This window comes from Sinocyclocheilus grahami, unplaced genomic scaffold, assembly GCF_001515645.1.
Source record: "Sinocyclocheilus grahami isolate Dianchi unplaced genomic scaffold, SAMN03320097.WGS_v1.1 scaffold566.1, whole genome shotgun sequence".
NCBI lineage: Eukaryota > Metazoa > Chordata > Actinopteri > Cypriniformes > Cyprinidae > Sinocyclocheilus > Sinocyclocheilus grahami.
The window spans coordinates 1,041,418-1,063,769 of record NW_015505745.1 but is presented as its reverse complement, the minus strand read 5'-3'; the positions used below and the strand labels follow the sequence as shown (position 1 = coordinate 1,063,769).

Sequence of the window (22,352 nt, the reverse complement as noted above, 5' to 3'; positions counted from 1 at the left end):
TAATGCATTATCTAAATACAGCCAGATATAAACAGTGGCCTTTTTCTTCTCTTTTTGTTTTTCAAGCCTGTGAAAGCCATTGCTTTCACATGAAATGCCTTTTGATTTGACACTGAATGTCATGAGGTCTTGTGCATGTTCTACAGAGCACGTAATCATCACAATAAGCAGTCATGTATATAATTCTCATTTGTGTAATGGCGTTGTCCGTAGTTTGGGGTAAATGCTGTCGTATTGAGAACAGAGCACAGGGCGGCACAGCGGGGAGGCTGCTAATGTGGCTAATGAGTGTAAACTGGACACACTGCTCTCAGACTGAGTGCAAACTCACAGCGAGATCTCACTGCTGGGAGTGCCTGCAGAAATAGTGCAGCTCACATAGTCTACAAGCACTTTCTCATTCCTGTCTATTCTGATTCTTTGCTACTACTGCCGCAGTGAAACCTGGTTCCTATAAAGTTCAAATGAATGGCATTAGCAACCTATATTGCTATTTAAACGTGATGCATTTTCAAGTGGTGTAGTCAAGACCAGCTCATTTGAGTTCACGTCAAGGCCGAAACAAGAAGAAGATCAAGTCTGTGTCCAGACTGAGTTGATGACAAGACCAAAAATATGGAGCAATGTTTTTTAAGCAATGTTGCTTGGGCACTTTCCCATTGAGAATGGGTAACAAATTTCTATCTGGATACTTCAGATCAGTCGTGGGCCCTGTGTCTCACCTGGTTGCCCGTTGATGGCAACATTAGCCAAAGTTGCCCCATGTATCATCAGCCTTAAGTGTTGGTTCTGGTTCTCGAGTCCAAGTCTAAGAGTTATTTTAGTATTGATATACTATTATAGCATTTATTAATATTTGGGAGTATATTCTATTTTAAGATGTCAGGTTTTTATTTTAATAAATCATTATGTACTTTTGTCATTTTTATTTAGCTATAATTGATTTTTATTAATTTTTTTCAGTTTTAGTCATTTTAGTACTTCAACTTATTTTTTGTCAGTTAGTTTCCAAGGCAACATTTATAATTAGGTTTTTAAAGTTTTCATTGAATATTTATATTTTATTTTATTTCAGCTTTCAACGTTTCTTTCAGTTAACAAAAAATATTTTTAAAAGTTTTAATTTTAGTTTTAGTTAACAATAACAACACTGCCAACACCATATTTTCATGGTCTTCTTGGTTCCCGAGCCAAAGACCATTTTTGTTTCTTGTCATAGACTTGAGAGCATGTGGACTTGGATTCACTCCTCTTCTGGTCTCGGTCTTGACTAACACTCAAATGAGCTGGTCACGACTACAAAACTGAAAATTTGATTTTTAACAAAAAAACAAATACAGGGCAAGACTTCAATTTTCACACAACGAAACTCAGTCTAAAACACCACTGGGACTTGGACAGAGCCCAGATTCAAACCTGTCTCCAGTTTCAGCATCACAGTGCAATGCGCCTTGAGTATGTTTGTGACAAAAAAATTATGACAACTAAATATATGCTGTACTTTTCCTTGACCTGTTTCACAAAAACATGTATTCAGTCTTCTTTTCACTAGTGAATGACAAATTACTAGTTAGACAACAGCAAGTTAGTTTAACAACAGTGTTTAAGCAGTTAGACCGACTCATTTAACATGCAAAAATAACAAATGTAGAAAATAAGCAAAGCCGCTCATGAAAGCAGTACAGTGGCTTTGAGGAAAATCTTTGCTGTGTTTGTGAACGGGAGATGTAGTGTAAAAGTGCACGATAATTCGCTTTCTTCAATGCATCTCTTCTGTCCGTGTGGTCTGACTCTAACAGCCTGAGAAACGCTCCATCCCAGCAAAATCACTGAAGACTAAAGCCTAAAGGTGTGGTCACATTTCAACAAAATATTATTACTGTTGTTATGATTATTCATGAGATGATACAACACACTGAGTTTTTTTTAATAAGGCATTATGCGTGCATTATAATGCATTAAGAATACCCTTATGATGCATTATAAATGCAGGCTTTATCTGGTGTTATAATGCATCACGCTCTTAAAAGTTATAACCACACACAGGTCGTATTACAATGCATTGTAACTGTTGTTATGATTATTTATCAGATGATACAACATAATATAAGGATGTATGTAAAGCATTATGCATGCATTATAATGTATACCGTACATAGATACAGGCTTCACAGTAAGTGTTACCAGAGTCTCATATAGAGTTTTTCCCTACAATAACTACAGGGTGGAACTTGTCTCATGCTGATTAGTCTCACTTGACTGTTTATGTGAAGTTTCTTGTGCTGCACTAACAGATGCAGTTCTTCATTTAGGTCATGCTCATCAAATGCCCCCAGCAGCCCTGCAAACAGCCCAACCTGTGAATTATTTTTATTTTTTTTACTTCAACTTGGAGCGCATGAAATATGGATAGTGAACAAGAAAGGGTTTGACGTTAGCTGAGCAGCACACAGCAGCAACACATGTTTTATTTAGGAGTTTACTATGGCACTCCGAGGAATTGCAGCAAACTAGCTTTACTTTTCCAAAAGAATAAAACAGTGATGGTGCAAAAGAAAGGAAGAGAGAGAGGACAGGAACCACTTCTTGTTCTGAGCTTATCATGTGAGTAAGAAGAGAACAACTGATGCTGTACAGTGTTCATAAATGAATATGAATTGCCGGGCTCTTCATAATTCTTGCTTGATCACATTCAGCCTCCCATTGGATATTGCTCAGTGTTGCATCAAGGCTGCTTGTGATTAAGGAATTACAAATCTGTTGTCTTCATATCATTTCCACATGAACACAGAGATGTCAAATGGAATAAAGGGAGATGTTATGGACCTCCAACAGTGGCTGTGTCTGTGAGTTGTTTAGCTTTTAGATATGTCAAAGTATTTTTTCTCACACCAAACAGAAGCCGTTTTTCAGACCTGCATTCAGGTTTAGTTCAACAGAGAAATCGACATCTGTGATGGTGGTTGTGCTAAATTATAAGAGAAGCCATTATTTCTCAAAAACAGGGAAGCGGGATCCAACACATTATGCTTTGAAAGGTTTATGGTGCTTTAAAAACCCTTTCTGCACACACGATCTATAATGGGCATATAACTTGCAGATAATGAAATATTCACTACTAACAGCTAGCTAATTGATCGACAAAGGTGGTCCACTTTTGGAGCAGACCACTTCCAAGACTTATTGGCAAAGATCTTTAAATCCATGCCTTTAAATCCTCCATTCATAAAATAATGAAGAGTGGCCTGTACAACATCTATGTTTCTTCAACCTCGGGCACTTCTCCCATCCCATAATTTTTTTCATTTTGTTATGTTTCCTATGCATGTATTATATGTATAGATTTTATAGCTTTTTACCCTTGTCCAAGATGCACAATTTCAAAACTTAAAAATAATAATAATAATTTTAAACTATGAATTATCAATCTAAAAAGTATTGCTTCTTTCTTCTTCTTAACACAGCATTGTGTTCCAGACTTTCATCTTTAAATTATAAGTTATAAATCTAAAAAGTATTTCTTCTTCTTCTTCTTCTTCTTAATACATCATCATGTTCCAGACTTTCCATTTTAAATAATGATTTATCAATCTAAAAAGTATTTTAAATAAAAAAATTCATAGTTTAGAACGAAAGTCTGAGACACTAACACATTAATAATAATAATAATAATAATAAAATCACTGTAAATGCACTATTGGATGTTGTTAATAGACAAATGAATTACACTGAACTTTTTAAAGAAATTAAAAAAAAAACTCAATGTACACAGGAAAGTTAAATTGCAACAACATGATCACACATGAAACCATAGCTGAAATTTTTGAATGACAGGTTCATTTCAGCTCCTTTTTTAAATATTTTTTTCCTGCCTGTATCTTCCTTCTGGTTGTTTCTTTTTCCCTCCTCTCACACTTTTCGTTTAGGCCTCTAAGAACAGAGCGGGCAGGGAGAGTGTGAACCTCTCACTAATACCATTCTGGGGCATCATGGGACATGAGTCACAATCAGGATGTGTGAGAGTTGCTTGTGGATCAGTTGTTACATAAATCTGAGGGCAGATGGTACCCACAAACTGATCACGGCAACACCCACAGCGAAATGTGAGAGGTGTGTATATGTTCGTATGCACAATTTGAATTCCTCAGTGCTCAGAGCAGAATCTCACTGGTTCAACACTGAGCCGGCATCATGGACATGGACTAATGATTATTGCCTGCATTGTTTCAAGTTAAATTAATTATGGTTGGAATATTCTGGAATATCTGGAGATATTCAGGTTATTCTACAGCTGGCTTCTTTTATTTTCTGCTCCCAGCAAATGTGAAAAGGCAGGTGACATTTTTGTAAATATTCCTCGGAGAGACCATCTAAATGCTTAATGACATAACGTCTGTCTGGCCTGCCAGTTTTAATACTCAAAAAAGCTGTCCTTTGTGCATATTCCCTGACTCACTATAAAAATAAAAACAAAATAGGGTTTCGGTAAGGTTTTCTTTTTGATCCAATACCAAGTTCTATCGAGGCCAATATGCAGAATCCAATATTTCTGCAGTTGATGAAAATAAAAAGAGGTAATTAAGGCCATTTAACAATACATTTGAAAACCACTATTTTTAACATTTAATAAACAAACTCAAATGATAAGCGTGTTTTCACTATCATTCAAATGTTTGTGTTTGGTACATTTGTTTTTGTTTTTGTAAGAAATCTCTTACGCTCACCAAGGCAGCATTTATTTAATAAGAAATACAGTAAAATTAGTAACAGCCTGCCGGCCATTCCTCAGTCAAGCCCACCGGCCGTGGCTCTCTCCAGCCCCCCGGCCGCTCCGATGTCAAGTCTGCCAGCATTATTCTATTGGCTATGACTGCAAAATTTCAAATGCATAAATAATTTTATAAGATTAATGTTTTACATATTTTTTTGATAAAAAAAATGTCTGTTTTAATGAGCGAGTCATTTATTCATTCATTCAACCGATTCATTCAAACAGCTGATTCATTCAGAAACGAGTCAAGTGACTGTCCTTATGAATGGGCCATTGAATCATTGACTCACTCGATTTACCCAAAAACAAGTTGGCAAAGGGAGAATATGCTTTAACAATAGAAAAGAAGACATAATGAATGATTTAAACCAGAATGTCCTATTCGAAGTCGAGTAATTATTATTCACAATAGGGAAACATCAGTCAGGATTATGTACTACATGTAGTGAAGCAGAGACTATTGAGCATGTACTTCTATATTGTGCTACATTGAGTTATTTAAGAAACTGAGAAACATAGGAGTAAATAATTTCACTATATCAAATCTTTTAAGTTGTGCCTCAGGACAGACAAGTATTATGAAAGAAATTCTTAGTTATCTGAAGATAACAGGATTAGAAAGTAGAATTTAAATTTCATATTAATACTACCGGTTGTTTTATTTATTTAAAGGGTTTTTGATACACCATAAGTTGGCTTGTCAAACGCCATTAAATCGTACAAGAAGAAGAAGAAGACTCACTCAATTTGTTCAAAAACGTGGATTCATTCAGTAACGAAACACCGCTGTGTTGCTCAGACACAACAGTCCTGCTGTGGCTTTAAACAGAACTATTTTCGTCAGCGAAATTGAGCAAAAACAGTCAATATTTTGTATAAATCTAAGTCACTTAATTTTAACTAATTGTTTATTGAAATACTGTTGTATAAAAATCTGTGTAACATTGCAATCGTGTTGATATATTCGGGGAAACATCATGGCCGTATAATGTTGCTTACCTAAATCATATTTTGTAAAAATATCTTTTTTCTTTCTACTGCAGTATGCATCTATACATTTCTGTGAGTTACTTGTGTGCTGTCTCTCTCACACACTCACTCAGGCTGTGCAAGCCTCATCTGGCACAACATAAATACATTATCAGTCACTGTTTACAGTGAATGCAATTAAAATTAGAATCATTCAATTAATAATTCTCACGCAAAACGACATGTTTACACACGACTGTGAGTGTGTGCGTGGCTGTGACGTCATTGCCGGCACTGCTGGAAATGAAAGGATCGGCTCGGAATCGGCAAGCCGTGAGACTGACCGGCCGGTAATGCGAAAAATCTACCGATTTTGATCACTGGCCGGTCAATCAGTGCATCTCTACAGTAAATGTCACCTTTAGCTTCATTGTTATTTAGTGGGAAATAACTCCAAATTAGTTTCTTCTCTCTGTTATGTCTTCCAGAAAGCATCGCTCTCTGTATTTGAATGAGTGCTGTGAGTCGGGTGAGTTGTTTGTTTCTGTTTTTTTTTTGTCTGTTTGTGACTGCTTGAGTCTTTTAGCATTTCTGCTTGTGTTCACATAAGTGGAAAGAGAAATCATTCAAGTTAGCTATGCTGCTAACACATTTAATCTCTTTTCACTTCACCATTCATGATACACATTCATTGTCATGCTGCATAAATTAAAAACCCCTACTTTAAATGATTGATTTTCAAAGGTGAGGATCAATCCTCTCAAAATAACATCCGCCAATCCCTAGTTGCAGGCCCTACATTAACTGTGTGTGCTAACCTCTCTCTTGTCAGTCTGGGAAGCGGCCATATGTAAACAGCTTTGGGAGTTGGCTGTTCTTCTCACTCCTGTCGTTGACGTCAAAGAGGAAGACAGCGTCTGCTGAAGCACGTCGACAGCATTCTGGTTTTGGCACATGCTCGGCTGGGAGCAGATGAGAGGCTGACAGGCTCAAAGACATACTGCTTGGATCTCAATAATACCAAGAATAATGCAAGCGCAAGAGGAAACACCCATGTAAACATCTCTAAATCATAGAAACGTTATCTATTTATACTTCTCCTGGCCTAATTTTGAGGCTATGACGCTCACTGTGATAGCACAGAATATCAAGATGAATATCAGCCTAGTAAATCAAGTTCTACTGACAGACTTTAGCTCCATTGGTTTACCTCACTTATAGCTTTATTGTTATTTTATAGGAGAGAGAACACAGTAAATTTTGAGGGGAAGAGACAAATTAGCACCACAGTGAAGTATGTAAAAGCACATATGCTAACCACAACTCCATCAGCTCTAAATAATGACATTTCTGAAAGCAGTACCTTACTCTATGTTGTCTTTACCAAAACATTTCCTGAGAAACATACTCCCACAAAATGGCTGCCCCAATTCAAACTACAGTGAAAAATGAGAAGTACCTCAAGCAATTTTGACACCTTGAAAAGCAAAATGCAGCAAAACAGAGTTGTGGATTTACTATAATCCTTAGAGAAGCTTTCTATTTTCTCAGCTCTCAGTAGAGTATCAACTCAAATGTCTTAGATGTTTATACCTTAGAATAAATAAAAAATAGTCACAAAAAGGCATTTGTTTACATACAGTAAGAGTATCGATCTATTAAGTTTGATGAGAAATGCTGAAATTCCCTTGTGAAAAAGTACAGTTTAGCATACATTTGAGTACTTATTACAGAAATAATATACGTTAAATATACTTAAGTGCAAGCGTTTTCAGACCCTTAATTGCATGTTACATACAACCAAACTGAACTATATTTTACATTTGTATTAAATGCAATTAGATGAACTTAAGAGTGATTTTGACCCATTTAAGAAGGATTTAAGTACATCTTTATATTAGTTCTATTGACATATGGTTATAGTGTTCTGCTGAATGTACTAACAAGCATTTATGCTAAATTAAAATAAACTTTGTCATATGTCATATTTAAATAGATTTATAACTCCACATTTGTAAATATGAAGTTACAAATAAGTACATTTAAAATATATTAACTTTAAATTAGGGCTGTTGAGTTAACGTGTTAATCTAATTAATTAGTTATGGGGGGAAAATCACGCGTTAAAATTTTTTACGCAATTAACACACCCAGCATTTTTGCACCATGCACTGTAAGAACTAATTCTGTAAAATAACAGAAAAAGTACTAGCAGCTCATTACCAGGACATTATCCATTAATTTGACTGACATTTCCATTAACTCTAAAACACAACGCAATACAGTGTAAAATTCAAAATACAGGTAAAAAATAAATACGGAAAATTCCTTCGAATTAATACATTACATTGTGCACTATTTTTACGGAATTGTTTAGAGCACATTAGGGCTGTCAAAATGGCTGAAAAACTAAATTCGAATTTTGTACTTAAATATGATCAATATTTGAATTATATTCAAATTTAAAAGACATAATTTCAGTTAGGGGGGGAAAAAGCCTTTGGCTTGTCTCCTGAGGCCACAAGAGGGCGCATTGAGCAAAATATTACTAATGCACGTTTATTCAAAGCAATAAAATAACATGACTATCTGTGGAAAAAGTGCAGAATGTTTAAAATAATGTTAATAAACTGAATAAAATTAAGTTGCTTAAACAATTATAAAAATAAAAAACAGCATCGTGTATGTATGCATTGTTTAATACAAAGGGCGAAAGCCAATCACACAGAGTACATTTTTCATTTAAAAAAACATGAGATGCAGTGGGATGGGAATAAACAATTATAAAAATAAAAAACAGCATCGTGTATGTATGCATTATTTAATACAAAGGGCGAAAGCCAATCACACAGAGTACATTTTTCATTTAAAAAAACATGAGATGCAGTGGGATGGGAAAAAACCCACCATAAAGTCTCAAGACATGTTTTTTAAAAGTTGAACTTACATTTAGTTTACATGGCTTTCTAAACATGCGGCTCTCTTGTGTGAGATAACACAAGTGATAGATGTCCCTCTAGAAAATGCGCAAAATATGCATTCTGTGTGAATGGCTTGGTTTCAGTTTTGACGTAAACAAGATCTTCTCTGCATCAATGTTCTCTCTTTCCCTAAATATTTTGAATGAACAACACAGCAGTGCCGCATCTAGCGGGTTCAACTGGATAGGCTAACAAAAACATTCAAATGTAACGACACTTAAATCATCTGTTAAGGCTGCCTGATGCACACTTAAAATTTGAATGCACTGTTTTTCCATTCGAATGGGGATTTTTATTTTAAATTCAACGAATATTCACAATTCTAATTTTTATTTGACAGCCCTAGAGCATATATTCCCAAACTTGCATAAAAATATGTGGATAAAAAACATTTTAGTGTTGCTATGTCTTTTGAAACTCCAGCAGAAGCCTCCATTTGAGACAAAGCATCTGAGAAGTTAAGATCTCATTTGTGATTGTTCTTTTTTACAGGTATGCTCATTTCTCTATCAAGGGAGGTTTGTAGTTACTTGAGCAACTAAATGTCTAATTGCATCTTGGCATTGAATATCAATAGATGCATTATGCTTAATCTCATCTAATCTCATTTATTACGATTTTGTGAGCATCGTTACCTTTATCAGAGCTACAATGGGGGCCATTTCAACATTATAATATCTTCAAAAACAGCACCTGCGAGTCCGGCCTGCAATAAGGTCTCCCTATTAGTCACGTAACAAAAAAGGCATTCTCCTGTGTTTATCATTTTCCCTGCTATACGAAAGATGCATATCGCACAAGGGCACGATATCATCCAAGCGCTTAGGGAGAAAGGAATGTATCAGCTCAAAATAATCATTCTCTCACAGTCTGGGTGACATTCAATTTGATTCAAAGCACTCGAGTCATGTTAATATCTCTGCACATTGCAAGCACTGATGTAAGCCACTTCATAACAGAGGAGCCATTCAGAGCCACTGAATGCCAAGTGATGATTTGAGAAGCACAAAAGAAGCTCAGCACTATTTAATTACACAGTACACAGGAGCAGAATGCCTGTGGAAACTGACATCCTAACAGATTTCAATGGCTCTTGAGGTCAAAAGTTTACTCTAGGGCTGTTTGCATGTTGGCACATCTTTGAAGGTTCCAACACGTGTATATAATTTCATCGGTGAAAACACAACCGCTCTCATCTTTGGCTCTCAGAACCGTGCTTTCATTAAATGTAATTACACAATCCATCAAGCAGCCGCCATTTCAACACCATCTCCCATTCTCATTAAACATATGCCTTAAATTAAAAATAAGGGTACAGAATCTTAGTGTTGACGTGTGGTTTTGATGAAGTTGGAGAATGTGTTGCCTCAATGTTAATTTTGTCCGCTCTTATGAAACGGATCAGCAGGTGTGACTGAGGAATCTCCAGACGTCGGTGCTCTGGCCCTCCTCTGCTGTTCTCCATCCAGCCTCATAATACCGCAGCGTGGCCAAGAGGAGGAGCGCGGAAATGGAAACGCTGCTAGATGAGTGTAATGAGGTGCACCTGGTGCTTACTGCCTCATCACTGCGTCTCAAACTGTGATTTTTCATCATGAAAGAGATTCCAGCAATGAATGCATGAAGTGATCCTAGACCCCTAGGTAGGGTTGCAGCAGCCATTCATAAGTTCTTAAGGGATAAACTGAAACCAAAAATGGACCCTAAAATGAAAATTCAGGCATCAGCAACAAACAGTTGCTGGTAGCCACTGACTTCCATAGTATGGAAAAATACTACATAAGTCAATGGCTACCAGGAACTGTTTGGTTACCAACATTCTTCAAAATATATTATTTTGTGTTCAACAGAAAAAAGAAACTCATACAGGTTTGGAACAACATGAGAATGAGTAAATGATGATAGAATTTTTTATTTTGGGTGAACTATCCTTTTAAATTTGAACAAAGTCCACACTTGAGGCTTAGTAATTACTAGCTAGTTTGCAACTAACTCTGCACTTTATTCGGTGGCAGTGGCACCATTTGTTCTTAAGGCAGAAGGTAGCTAGTAGGTTGAAAGCTCTTCGTAATGCATAGTCACATTATATGATGTGTACTCTCAATGATCCAATAGCATCCTTCAAAGTTTGGGCAAAAGTTATGCTGAAATGCCGTAAATTTCCATTCATCCTTGATTCAAACTTATTTTGCCTCACTTCACAAATGGTAAAAATATGTTTCTATTGAAGTATGATACTACTAAATCATGAATGACATAATAGCTATTTTTATATGTAAACAACATTCAGAAACATTATATGATGCAAAAACATGAGAAATTACATTTAGTTATGTTTGTTCACTGTATTAAAATGTAAATGTCAAAACTATCATATGTTTAAGGGATTGAATTCTGTCAGGTAAACAAGAGCTTATTGATGGGATTCAGTCAACCTGCTTTTTCATTCCAACCTGGTCGGAGGTTTCCATAAATATTTCATTTATACGTAGAGTTACATTTCAACTAAGTTTAATTGGTTCAATCCAAAACTACCGGTATTTAGTAGTGTGGAAGTTGTAATGTCAAAAATATGCTGAGCTGTAACTTACACACAACTGGTGCAACTGGCCCTGGACCTACTGGACTGATCTCATCCCCAATTTCCTGCACAACGAGGAACTCACATCCCGTTTTCATCTTTTGGCCTAATTTTCACTAACTCGTACATGGGCCCGGCCCCCTCCCTTTGTTTGTTTTATTATTTTGTCACAGTTTTAAAAGCCTTTCTGAGGCATGTCACTGCTAATCCCATTGTGGATGTGTTCGCTTCCCATCACCCTGGCTAATTAGAGATCTACTCATCTGGTGTTAATGGGAGATTAGTCCACAAATTAGGACTTCTGTAAGCTTATCCTCAGGAAGGCAAGACCAGTACAAGTCCACAAATATATTAATTAGAGAAATGGCAAGATTTCTTTTCCATTTATGATATTTCCCCGACTCATTCACTGTCATAAGTGAAAAAGTGTACCTTTAGGGGTACAACAACTTGTCACTTGGGCACAACTTTGTACCTTATCTACACCTAAAATGTGCATGTTAGTACCTTATGGATCGTTTCCACCGAGCGGTACAGTTTAGTACAGTATGTAATTTTTTTCAGAAGTTGTGAATTGTACCAAAATAGCGAACCGTACCGTACCACTTTTTTGGGACCCTTCCTTTGGGGTAAATAGCACAGACCTAAAGGGTGGAGCTAGACTCACTGCAGAACGTTGACTGGTTGACAGAGAATCGTCACTTGCGCGTACTACAATGGGAATGACAACACAAGGGGATAGAAAGTGTTCCACCATGCTGCTTTTTTTTTGCAGCTTTTGTACCTTTTTTTTCCTGAGTGTGTTGATGTCTTAAAATTTTGTTCAATGTGCTATTTTAATGTGTTGCATTTTAAAATTGTATTACACTAATTGATCCACAGAAAAATTAAAGGGATCATGTCATGAGTAATTAAACTTTCTCTGATCAAATGAATTCATGATACTATGAAAAATAACAATGTAAGAACCCAAAAATCCCCCCCTGGAGAAATTTAAGCTTAAAAAATTTTTATTCAGAAACACCAAGGGTTGTTGGCTGGTTAGCATGGATCAGCAAAAAGCCAAATTCTAATTCTAAGTGAAGGTGAAAAATGGTCATAAAAAGATATATTATTACCGTTTAGAGCAAAATACTTCATTCTAATTTCTAACATTATGTGGACCTTGGGGGAAAACAACAATAATGAAAAAACAATGAATATCCTCGTTTTAAAATCACATATTAAACCCTTTATCAACTTTTTTGGCGTTTTGTCCATATTTTCGACTTGGAACGACATACACAAATTTCTATTCCTCTCATGGAAACCAGCCACTTTGGCGGAACAGTTTTGGAAAATTGCCATGTTCTCTTGGTGAAATGTTAGCTGGCTTAGAGACTGACCACACATCTGCCGACACAAAAGTAAAAGCATAGTAGCCTGGAGGAGATCCCTCAGTGGAATTCCCTTTTTTTTTTGTCCGCCATGCCTCACATCAGAGAGATTTTAACTACATTACTTCCTCGAGCCATGTGTGCCGATGGCAACCTGAGTGTACTACTCGGTGATGCACTAATACAGAGATTAGAGATATCAATGGATATTGCAAACAGGGGGGGGGGGTAGGCTTAGAATAACCGAACACTGACTTACTGTTAAAATCACAGTGTTAACACACTAAACACGCCCTTGGGTCTGCTTAAAACAGAATTTTCTTTGGAAATCTGACACATTTTTCCAGTTTTTATCAATATTGGGATTACATTTCTAGCCCAGCTTTGCCAACCATTTGATATAAGATATTAGTATTTATTTACGTCACAGAGGATGTAATTAGCGCAAATATGTGGCATGAATTCTTCAAGTATGTGAACCCTCTCATGTAAACACTGCATTTTGAGGGAAAAAGAGAATTGTTAATGATTATGCAAATGAATAATCACATTGCAGGTTTTATGAAGCAGATATTGGCTATGGCACAAACCTGCACGAGGTTCCACCCCTCTAACGATTCAGCGATGATCGAAGTCACTGACGGACACACTCCTCCAAAGATCATCAAATGTTTCGGACCGTAGCAGATTGCATCAAAGAAGGCCCGCAATCCCTTTGCGTTGTCACACTAAGGAGAGAAAAAGGGAGGTAAAGTAAGTCAGAAAAGTCCATAAATATACATAGAATGGTAATATCAATCATAATGACATCAGCAGGTATACTTGCTTTCAATTCATTCACTAAGAAAGTGGGTTTCAACCTTGAGAGATTTTCTTGATTTATATTCCTCATGTAGAAACATACAGCACAACCAAAAATTCAATGCATGTTTCTTTCATATTATGCTGTAATGGAAGAGTGTAAATGGGGAAAAAAAAATAGAACTCAAATTTCCGAATGTGAAAACATGTCTGATGTACAGGAGAGCCCGACTGCTGCGGCAATATGCACCCATTTCATATCACTATGGCAACGCTCTTGGCTCTGTAGAAGTGCTGAAGGAAAGAAAAGATATAGCAGGGCTATTGATTGTGATGTGAGCCTCTAACCGTTTTATCTTTGATTTTCTGATGCTGGTAATGATATTTCAGTCCCTGGTAAACACTTCCGGAGGTCAATTAACAGTAGTCAGCTTGACCTGACTCAATCCTGGCCATAACCAGAAATGTCTCAACATTGCACAGTGACCTGGTCAAGAATTTCCTCTTGCCTTTTGCCCTCGCTTGCTTAAGTGTCTTCTTGTCTTGTTTTAACCAAAGAACACATTTAGTTTTGAGATTTAATACAGCAATAGAAGTTTAGTGTTATTATTAAATAAATAAATGAAAACTTCTAAAACATTTTGGTTAGGGGCAAAAAAAATGTGTGGGGATTTATTAGGAGACCCCAATCAATCAATCAAGTATATATATATATATATATATATATATATATATGTGTGTGTGTATGTATGTGTGTGTGGTTCCTGTCTGCCGTGCTGCTGATTGGTTTGCGATTGAAGCTCCGTGTAGCTCTGTTGTGGAATCTCTCTCTTACTTTCACTCTCTGTTGTTTAAACTGCTAAAATATAACTTAATTCTCACCATTTTTCTGATATTATCAATCAAACTAATTTGACATTGTTCGCTTTTTAATCTAAACTGCTAGTGCAATGCATTAGCATTCCGTTAGCTTGTCATACCGTTTCTTTTTTCTCTCTCACTCCGCTTTTCACGTGTTCATCAAACAACAGTGGTAAGTCGGAATTATTCAACAATCATGGTAAGTAATGGTTTCTTCTCCTGTTATTCTCACGTGCACTGTATGCCACATGTATAGTGTAGCCTTCTCTGTCAGCGGCGAGGGATTCACATGTGATAAATGAAAGGAAACATAAAAAGAGGAGAAGATTTCAGAACTGGAGACACTCATCCAAACTTTAATTGAGGATAGTAAGAATGCGAGGGCCTTAGATACGTCTTTGGATGCGACTAGCTAAGTGAGTCCTGTTCATTGTTTGGTAACTCCTTGTTACAAATATAGTAGAACATCACTTCTACAACAAAATACTGTTTTGTAAATAACCTTCCCAATTTGTCTCAATTCCTCAACATATCTTGTAGCTCAGAAAAACTCATGATGCTCTTGATGGTGTAACAGAAACTATGGACTTTTCTAGCACTTTAGACACAGTCGCTCCTTTACGCTTAAGAAGATTAAGGACAACAGTCTGATACTATGGTATAACGAGCACACTTGAGCCCTAAAGAGAACAGCCCGGAAAATGGAGTGCAGCTGGAAGAAAACAAAACTAGAGGTGTTTCGTATTGTATGGAGGGAAAGCACTTCTACATACAGAAAAGCATTAAAAACTGCTATATCTGCTTACTTTGTCTCTTTTAGAAGAAAAACACAACCCCAGGTATTTTTTCAATACAGTGACTAAATTAACAAAAAAATAAAGCATCAGCAGGCACAGACATTTCCCAACAGCACAGCAGTAATGACTTTATGAACTACTTTACTTCCAAGATCGATACTATTTAAGATAAAAAATTATAACCATGCGGCCGTCAGCTACAGTATTGCATCAGACAGTGCACTATAGATTCCCTGAGGAAAAATTCCACTCATTCTCTGCCATAGGACAGGAAGAACTGTAATACTTAGTAAAACAAGGAATGCAAGTAAAACTTGTTAAATCATCTAAACCAACAACATGCATGTAAGATCGTATACCATCTAAGCTACTAAAAGAGGTGCTTCCAGAAGTCATAGATCTTCTTCTGAATATCATTAATTCAACTTTGTCATTAGGATATGTCCCAATAACCTTCAAACTGGCTGTTATTAAGCCTCTCATTTAAAACACACAAATTAATCCTGGAGAATTAGTTAATTACAGACCGATCTCAAATCTCCCTTTTCTGTCAAAGATACTAGAAAAAGTAGTCTCCTCACAACTATTTTCTTTCTTAGAAAAAAATGGTTTCTGTGAGGATTTCCAGTCAGGATTTAGACTGTATCATAGCACTAGGGCTGGGCGATATGTCAAAAATATCTTATTGATAATCGCCTTTAAAAATATCACAATATCCAATGATATCATCTACCTAAGCCTAGGGCTGTGCAAAAAAATATTTTTTCATGCGCATCTCGTCTGTAAAGCGGCTTCTGGTGATTAGTATTAAATCTCCAGCACGTGCTTTCAGATGGAGCGGCATTTACTACACAGAGCCGTAGTTCACTGACAAGCTACACAAAATCACATTCAAAATCGGCAATGAATTGCCTGCGATTTTGAACGCGATTTTGTGTAGCTTAAGTGAACATAAACAAAGAGAACAACTTACTAGGTTTATCTTGTAATTTTTTTTCCCGATAATGTCGATAATCATCTGTTACCTGACTTTTTACGTCGCAATACTTACGAGACATCGTCGATATACGATGACCTGCTCTTATCATCATTATCGATCATGGTTGTATCTCTCTGTTAGTGCTACGTTCAAAACTATTGACCAAAACATTCTTTTGAATAGACTAGAAAATTATGTTGGCATGAGTGGAATTGCACTGGCATGGTTAAAAAAAAATAATAATAATCATATCGTTCACAAATGCAGTATGGAGAACCACAAGGCTCAGTACGAGGACTGTTGCTTTTCACGCTTTACATGCTACCCTTGGGATATATCATCAGGAAACATGGTGTTAGCTTTCACTGTTATGCTGTTGATGCTCAGCTCTATATTTCTTCACAGCACGATGAAACATACCAGTTTGCAAAACTTTCAGAATGCATAGCTGATATAAAAAAAATTGGATGACTAGTAATTTCCTACTGCTAAATTCTGAAAAAGCAGAGGTGTTAATTATCGGACCAAAAACTTCTGCATGTAATGGCCTAGAACACTGTCTAACACTTGATGGCTATGCTGTCAATTCTTCATCATCAGTTAGGAACCTAGGTGTGCTATCTAGTTCATATCCAGTCCAGATGGTGGATCAGCACCTAGAGACGACCTCCACAGCCCTGAATGTCAGCAGAGACCATGTCAACTAGACAAATCCTAGAGACAGATCCCCTGTGAAGAACTCGCCGGCCATCAGCACAAGACCACGAGAACCAGATGAGTCCTCTGCTCAGTCTGACATGCGTTGCAGCCTGGAATTTAACCTCACAATGCTGGTTTCATCTGGCCGGAGGAGAACTGGCCTCCCGACTAAGCCTGGATTCTCCCAAGGTTTTTTTCTCAAGTTTTGGTTCATTGCCACTGTCGCCTTTGGCTTGCTTAGTTGGAGACACAATTTCTGGGAAGCGCTTACGAGGTGCTGGCACTGGAGGGAGCTCTGGAGGAGCAGGCACAGCAAGGCGCTTTTGAGGAGCGGGTACTGGAGCAAACTTATGGGCTGGAGCCAACACTGGAGTGAGCTCTGGGCGGGAGTGAGCCACGACCGACGGGCTTGACTTGGGAATGGCCAGCGGGCTTGCCACAGAAACGGCCGGCGGGCTTGCCACAGAATCTTCGGAACTAGACTTTGGAACGGCTGGTGGGCTGGACTTCGGTGCGGCCAGCGCGCTAGACTTCGGAACGGCCGGCGGGCTGGAGAAAGCCGCAGCCGGTGGGCTTGACCGAGGAATGGCCGGCGGAGGAGTCCCGGATCAGGATCGGAGGCTCTCCAGACACCGGATGACTGCCTCCTTCCAGTCAAGGTTGGTGGTGTCTAATTGGTAAGTAATCCCGATCCGGAACAGTGTCACGAGGGTTTCCCCCCCGAGGGAGCTGGTGAGGGCAAGCGGCACGAACAGGGTCGGGGCTCGCCTGAGCCACGGTGATGTACATCGCTCGTTCCTCCATAATCTTGGGGGGAAAACCAACGGAAAACAAAAACACTTTGAAAAACCGGAAAATAAACACGAGGAGAAGAGGAGCCGCTCACTATCAGTTAAGGTCTGCTGTTCTGTCACAGTCACTCTGGGAGGAGGGAACGAGGAGACGCAGGAGAATATTGCAACATGGAATCAGCAACGGGGAAAACACAAGAACTCACAGAAGACATTTAACAGACAGAAAACACTGGGAAAAACAGGGTTTAAATGCTCAGAAACTAATGGGACACACCTGGGAACAATACGAACAAAACGGGGAACACCTGGACTCAAATAATAACAAATGAGGACAGGACACAGGAAGAACCAAAAAAGGGCAAACAGGAACATACACGTGACAGATATATTATATATATAATTATTATTAATATTACTATTACTATAATAAACATGAACATACATTTAAATATATCAATTGATCTAATAAAAAAATAGTATATAGGCATATATATATATATACACTATTATTAATAGTATTATAAACATGAACATTTAAATATATCTATGTTTGTGCTTATATAAATAAATATAAATATAGATACACATACATTAATTTTAATAAACCAAGCAAAATATCATCTGACAGCTGGAAATGAGCAGCTTTGATATGATGATAACTACTTAGTTGTTCCAAAGGGGGGGAAAAATTAAAAGATTTGGAGTGACATAAAATAACTGATGACTGAATTTTTAGTTGAAAAAAAGCAACATTAGACTTGCCAAATTTAGGGACTTTAGCAAACACTTTTTACTTAAAATAATTGTGCAACTTAATCATCAAAGACCAAGTTGTGTTCAAAATCTGCTGTTCAAAAATCAGAGGTGTCACGTGACCCCTCAGGTTGAATGAGCAAGACGCTTCTGTTTCCAGTATGCCTTTGAGCATTTATGTGAAGGCTATTTTTGGCTCTCAACCAATGATGATACAACAGACGTTCTTACACAAGCAGTACATTTCTGACACTCCATTATATTTGGTAGTGCTCACTAGCTAGTGAGCTTCAGTGTCAGAAATAGAAGTGTTGAAAATAGACTGTGGCGTATGAAGAGCAGCAATATGAGATGAGGCACTGCAGGGTGAGTCGATTGAAGTGATGCTGTTCATAATGCTGAATAAAACAGCAGGCTTTTAAAAGAACTCATCTGCATATTTCTTCCATATTCACTTAATTCTGGTCATCAGTAACCACAAAAACACTGAGTGCAAAACAGGCTTTTCTTCTTGTTTAACGAAATTGTCTGTTCTCCAACAAAATGCTTGTTAAATCCCAAGATAACAGCAGGTGTAGAAATTAAAGTTTTCAGAAGTGAAATATGCTGTAATAAATGACGGACAGACAAGCGCCTTGACAAATTAAGGACTACTGTGAAAATGAATCACTGTGACAACATTTAACTAGACACATCATCATCAACAGTCAATTAAGTTTCATTTCAACCTACTGACCAAGACTGTTGTCTTCAACCATACCCATGATCATTCAGTCAGTAATGAAGCTCTAGCTACAAATACCATTCCTGAACTTTCACGCTGAATGAAATTTGAGGTAATTGACCACAAAATCGTGGTGTTCATGTGACTGAAACACATTCTGCACTGAAATCAAGGCACATTTGTGCCTTATAAGGCGCACATCCATGATCTGCAGAGCAGGCTTTGGCCATGTTGTCATGGGAATGCACTCCTCACTTTGAACGCTAAATGAAGGAGAAAGCAAGGCTGGCATTGATAAATGTAGCTTGGATTGTCTGCTACAATCATGATGCTATTAATCAATATTCAGAAGTGACGTTTGAGGGTTTAATTTTGGATTTCACAGAGATGGTGCCAGACTGAGAGACATGACGACAATAAGCCACCACCACAACATCATTGCAAACTATTTTAATGAATATATCTCATCACTAAACTTGTTAAAAAACATTAAACTTAAAAAATTTAACTAAAACACTTTTAACAACATAACAGCACTGGGTTTTAGTCACTGATGTATGTAAGGAATATTCTGGGTTTGAAAAGCATAATATAATGTCATACCTGTAATGTTGATCATCACAAAAACAAAATCATTTAGCAGATTTCAGCAGTCAAATACACTGTATAAAATAACACTGATTAGAGTTGATTTAGTATTGTTTATATACTATTAGTATTTATAAATATTTTGAATGAGCTTTTATTTTTGTTTTCATTTTTATGTTTTCATTTTAATTCTATTTCAAGTTTTAGTCTTGTTATTTTTGGCATGTGCTTCGTTATTTTTATTAGTTTTTAGGTAACAATTTAGTTTAGGGACCAACTCTCACTATTACCTAGTTGCTTATTAGCATACATATTAGCATATTGTCTAAACTTAAGAACTACCTTACTATTAAAGGGGTCATCGGATGCTACATGCACTTTTACAAGTTGTTTGAACTGAAAAGTGTGTTGGCAGTGTGTGTACACAACCACCCTATAATGATAAAAATCTGTGTGATGTCACAAAAACAGGCCCCTCCCACGATAGTTTGATTGACAGTAGCGTTTTAGCACAGACTGGACTGGTGTCTTACCTTAGACCCTCCCTGAGTGAGCGGTCATCAGTCCGCTATTGTTTCGACGCTGGAGCAGGTGTAGACAAGAATGTCTCCTAAGCGATTGAGGTGTTTTGTTGTTGGATGTAATAATGAACATAGCAGTCGTCATTTACTACCGACATCTGAGCCACTGAAGATTGTGGATTTCATTTGTTTCTGAAGGGAATGCGCCGCCGGTCTACCTAAGGTTTTTTAATTAATCTTTGCAAATCGCCTTTCCTAATGATGCGCTAATTAGCAAGTTTCACAATGAATGAAGCTAAAGTAAACAGTCCCTCAGAGAGCGGCTTGGAAGAGATGGGTGGGGTCAGCAGAGTTCATTAACATTTAAAGGAAAATGCTACAAAATGGCTTGCTCTGAAAAGAGCTGTTTTTGACAGGGTAAAAAATTTGTTTTTTAAACTACCATTGAGAAATTTTAACCAAACTATGTTACAGACTTTTCATTAAGACCCTAAAGAATCATATCAACTTGTGTAAAATGGGCATCCGATGACCCCTTTAACAAACAGCAAATTAGAGGAGTTTACTGAGGCAAAAGTTTATTGAGTAGTTAATGGTTAGTTAATAGTGAGAATTGGTCCCCAAACTAAAGTGTGATAGTTTTTATATTATATTATATTATTATTTTTATTTCAAGTTTTAGTAATTTTAATTTTTCAACTTAATCCTTTCAGATGAGTTTTTTTTATTTTTAAGTTTTTTTTACATTTCATTTTATTTGAGCTTTATTTCAATTACCATAAATTATTTTTAATACTTGTAGCTAATGATAAGACTAGATTACCTTTTTGTAAGCTTGTGTTTCTGACTCAGTTGTGTTCATGTTCTGTCTCGTCATTGTCTCTACAAGTAAACTGATCAAAATTGACTTGTCAATTCAATCAAAATTTGATGTCCACTGTAGCGAATCAGCTCATGGGGAAATATGAATAATTCATCATAACTAGTTATAATTAATTATAAATATTTAGATTCGCTGTAGATATTTACTTGACCTCTCAGGGTCAACTGTCTGTGTTTGTTAATCTAATGAATAATTGATTTGTTAAATCAAATGAAAAATGGTGTGTCTTATTGGTCCAGATGCTACACCACGTATTAATGCATTTCCTTCAGTGTAAAACAGTGTGAAGGTGGGAAGATGTACAGTCAACTGTAATTATCATAAAATAAACCACTTAATGATTCTGTCATTAATTGCTCACCCTTGTTCCATGTCGTTCCAAACCCATAACACCTTCGTTCATCTTCGGAACACAAATTAATATATTTTTGATGAAATCCAAGAGCTTTCTGACCCTCCATAGACAGCAACGCAAACGAAAAGTTTTATGGCCCAGAAAGGTAGTAAGAAAGAAGATCGTTAAAATAGTCCACGTGACATTAATGGTTTAAACTTAATTTTATGAAGCTACGAGAATACTTTTTGTGTGCAAAGAAATAAAAAATAACAACTTTATTCAAGTGTTGTCAAAAGTTCTGTACTTTTAAAGGGGTCATATGATGCGATTTAAATTTTTCCTTTCTCTTTGAAGTGTTACAAGCTCTTGGTGCATAAAGAAGATCTGTAAAGTTGTAAAGACTAAAGTCTCAAATCCAAAGAGATATTCTTTATAAAAGTTAAGAGTCAACCACATGTCTACGTCACGATGTGTTAAGATTTGCATAACGCCGCCCAAATGTTCACGCAAAGAAAGAAGGCATAACTTTTATTCTCGCTGTAGTATTGTTGCTGCCGCCATGTCGTGAAGACGCTGTGTGTTTCATTGTGAAAGCGAAACTACTTTGTTTGGCCTTCCAAAAGAGGATGATATCCGCTTCGTCATGCCTAGAGCTGATCCGTACTGGTCGCTGAGGAAATACATCAACTTCGCGCTGTGGATCACCGGATCGGCTTTCACCGTGGACGAAGCGGAGTCCAGCCTGGGGTCGTCACATGTGGTTGCCGTAAGCCCTCCGCAGGCTCCTTCGTCGAATCTGCCAGCACGCCGTGTGTGACACTGTGTGTTTCATTGTGAAAGCGAAACTACTTTGTTTGGCCTTCCAAAAGAGTACAATATCCACTTCATCATGCCTAGAGCTGATCTGTGCTGGTCGCTGAGGAAATACATCAACTTT

The 22,352-nt window shown here is 37.1% G+C and overlaps 1 protein-coding gene across 1 annotated transcript in view; it reads right to left on the bottom strand.

The window, feature by feature from the left end:
- Window positions 1–22,352, bottom strand: part of LOC107556354 (gamma-aminobutyric acid type B receptor subunit 2-like) — a 237,827-nt gene that overhangs the window by 159,417 nt on the left and 56,058 nt on the right. The window contains exon 2 of the mRNA XM_016239450.1: window positions 13,269–13,406. Coding sequence (XP_016094936.1) covers window positions 13,269–13,406 — 138 coding nt within the window. The remainder of the gene's footprint in view (window positions 1–13,268; window positions 13,407–22,352) is intronic.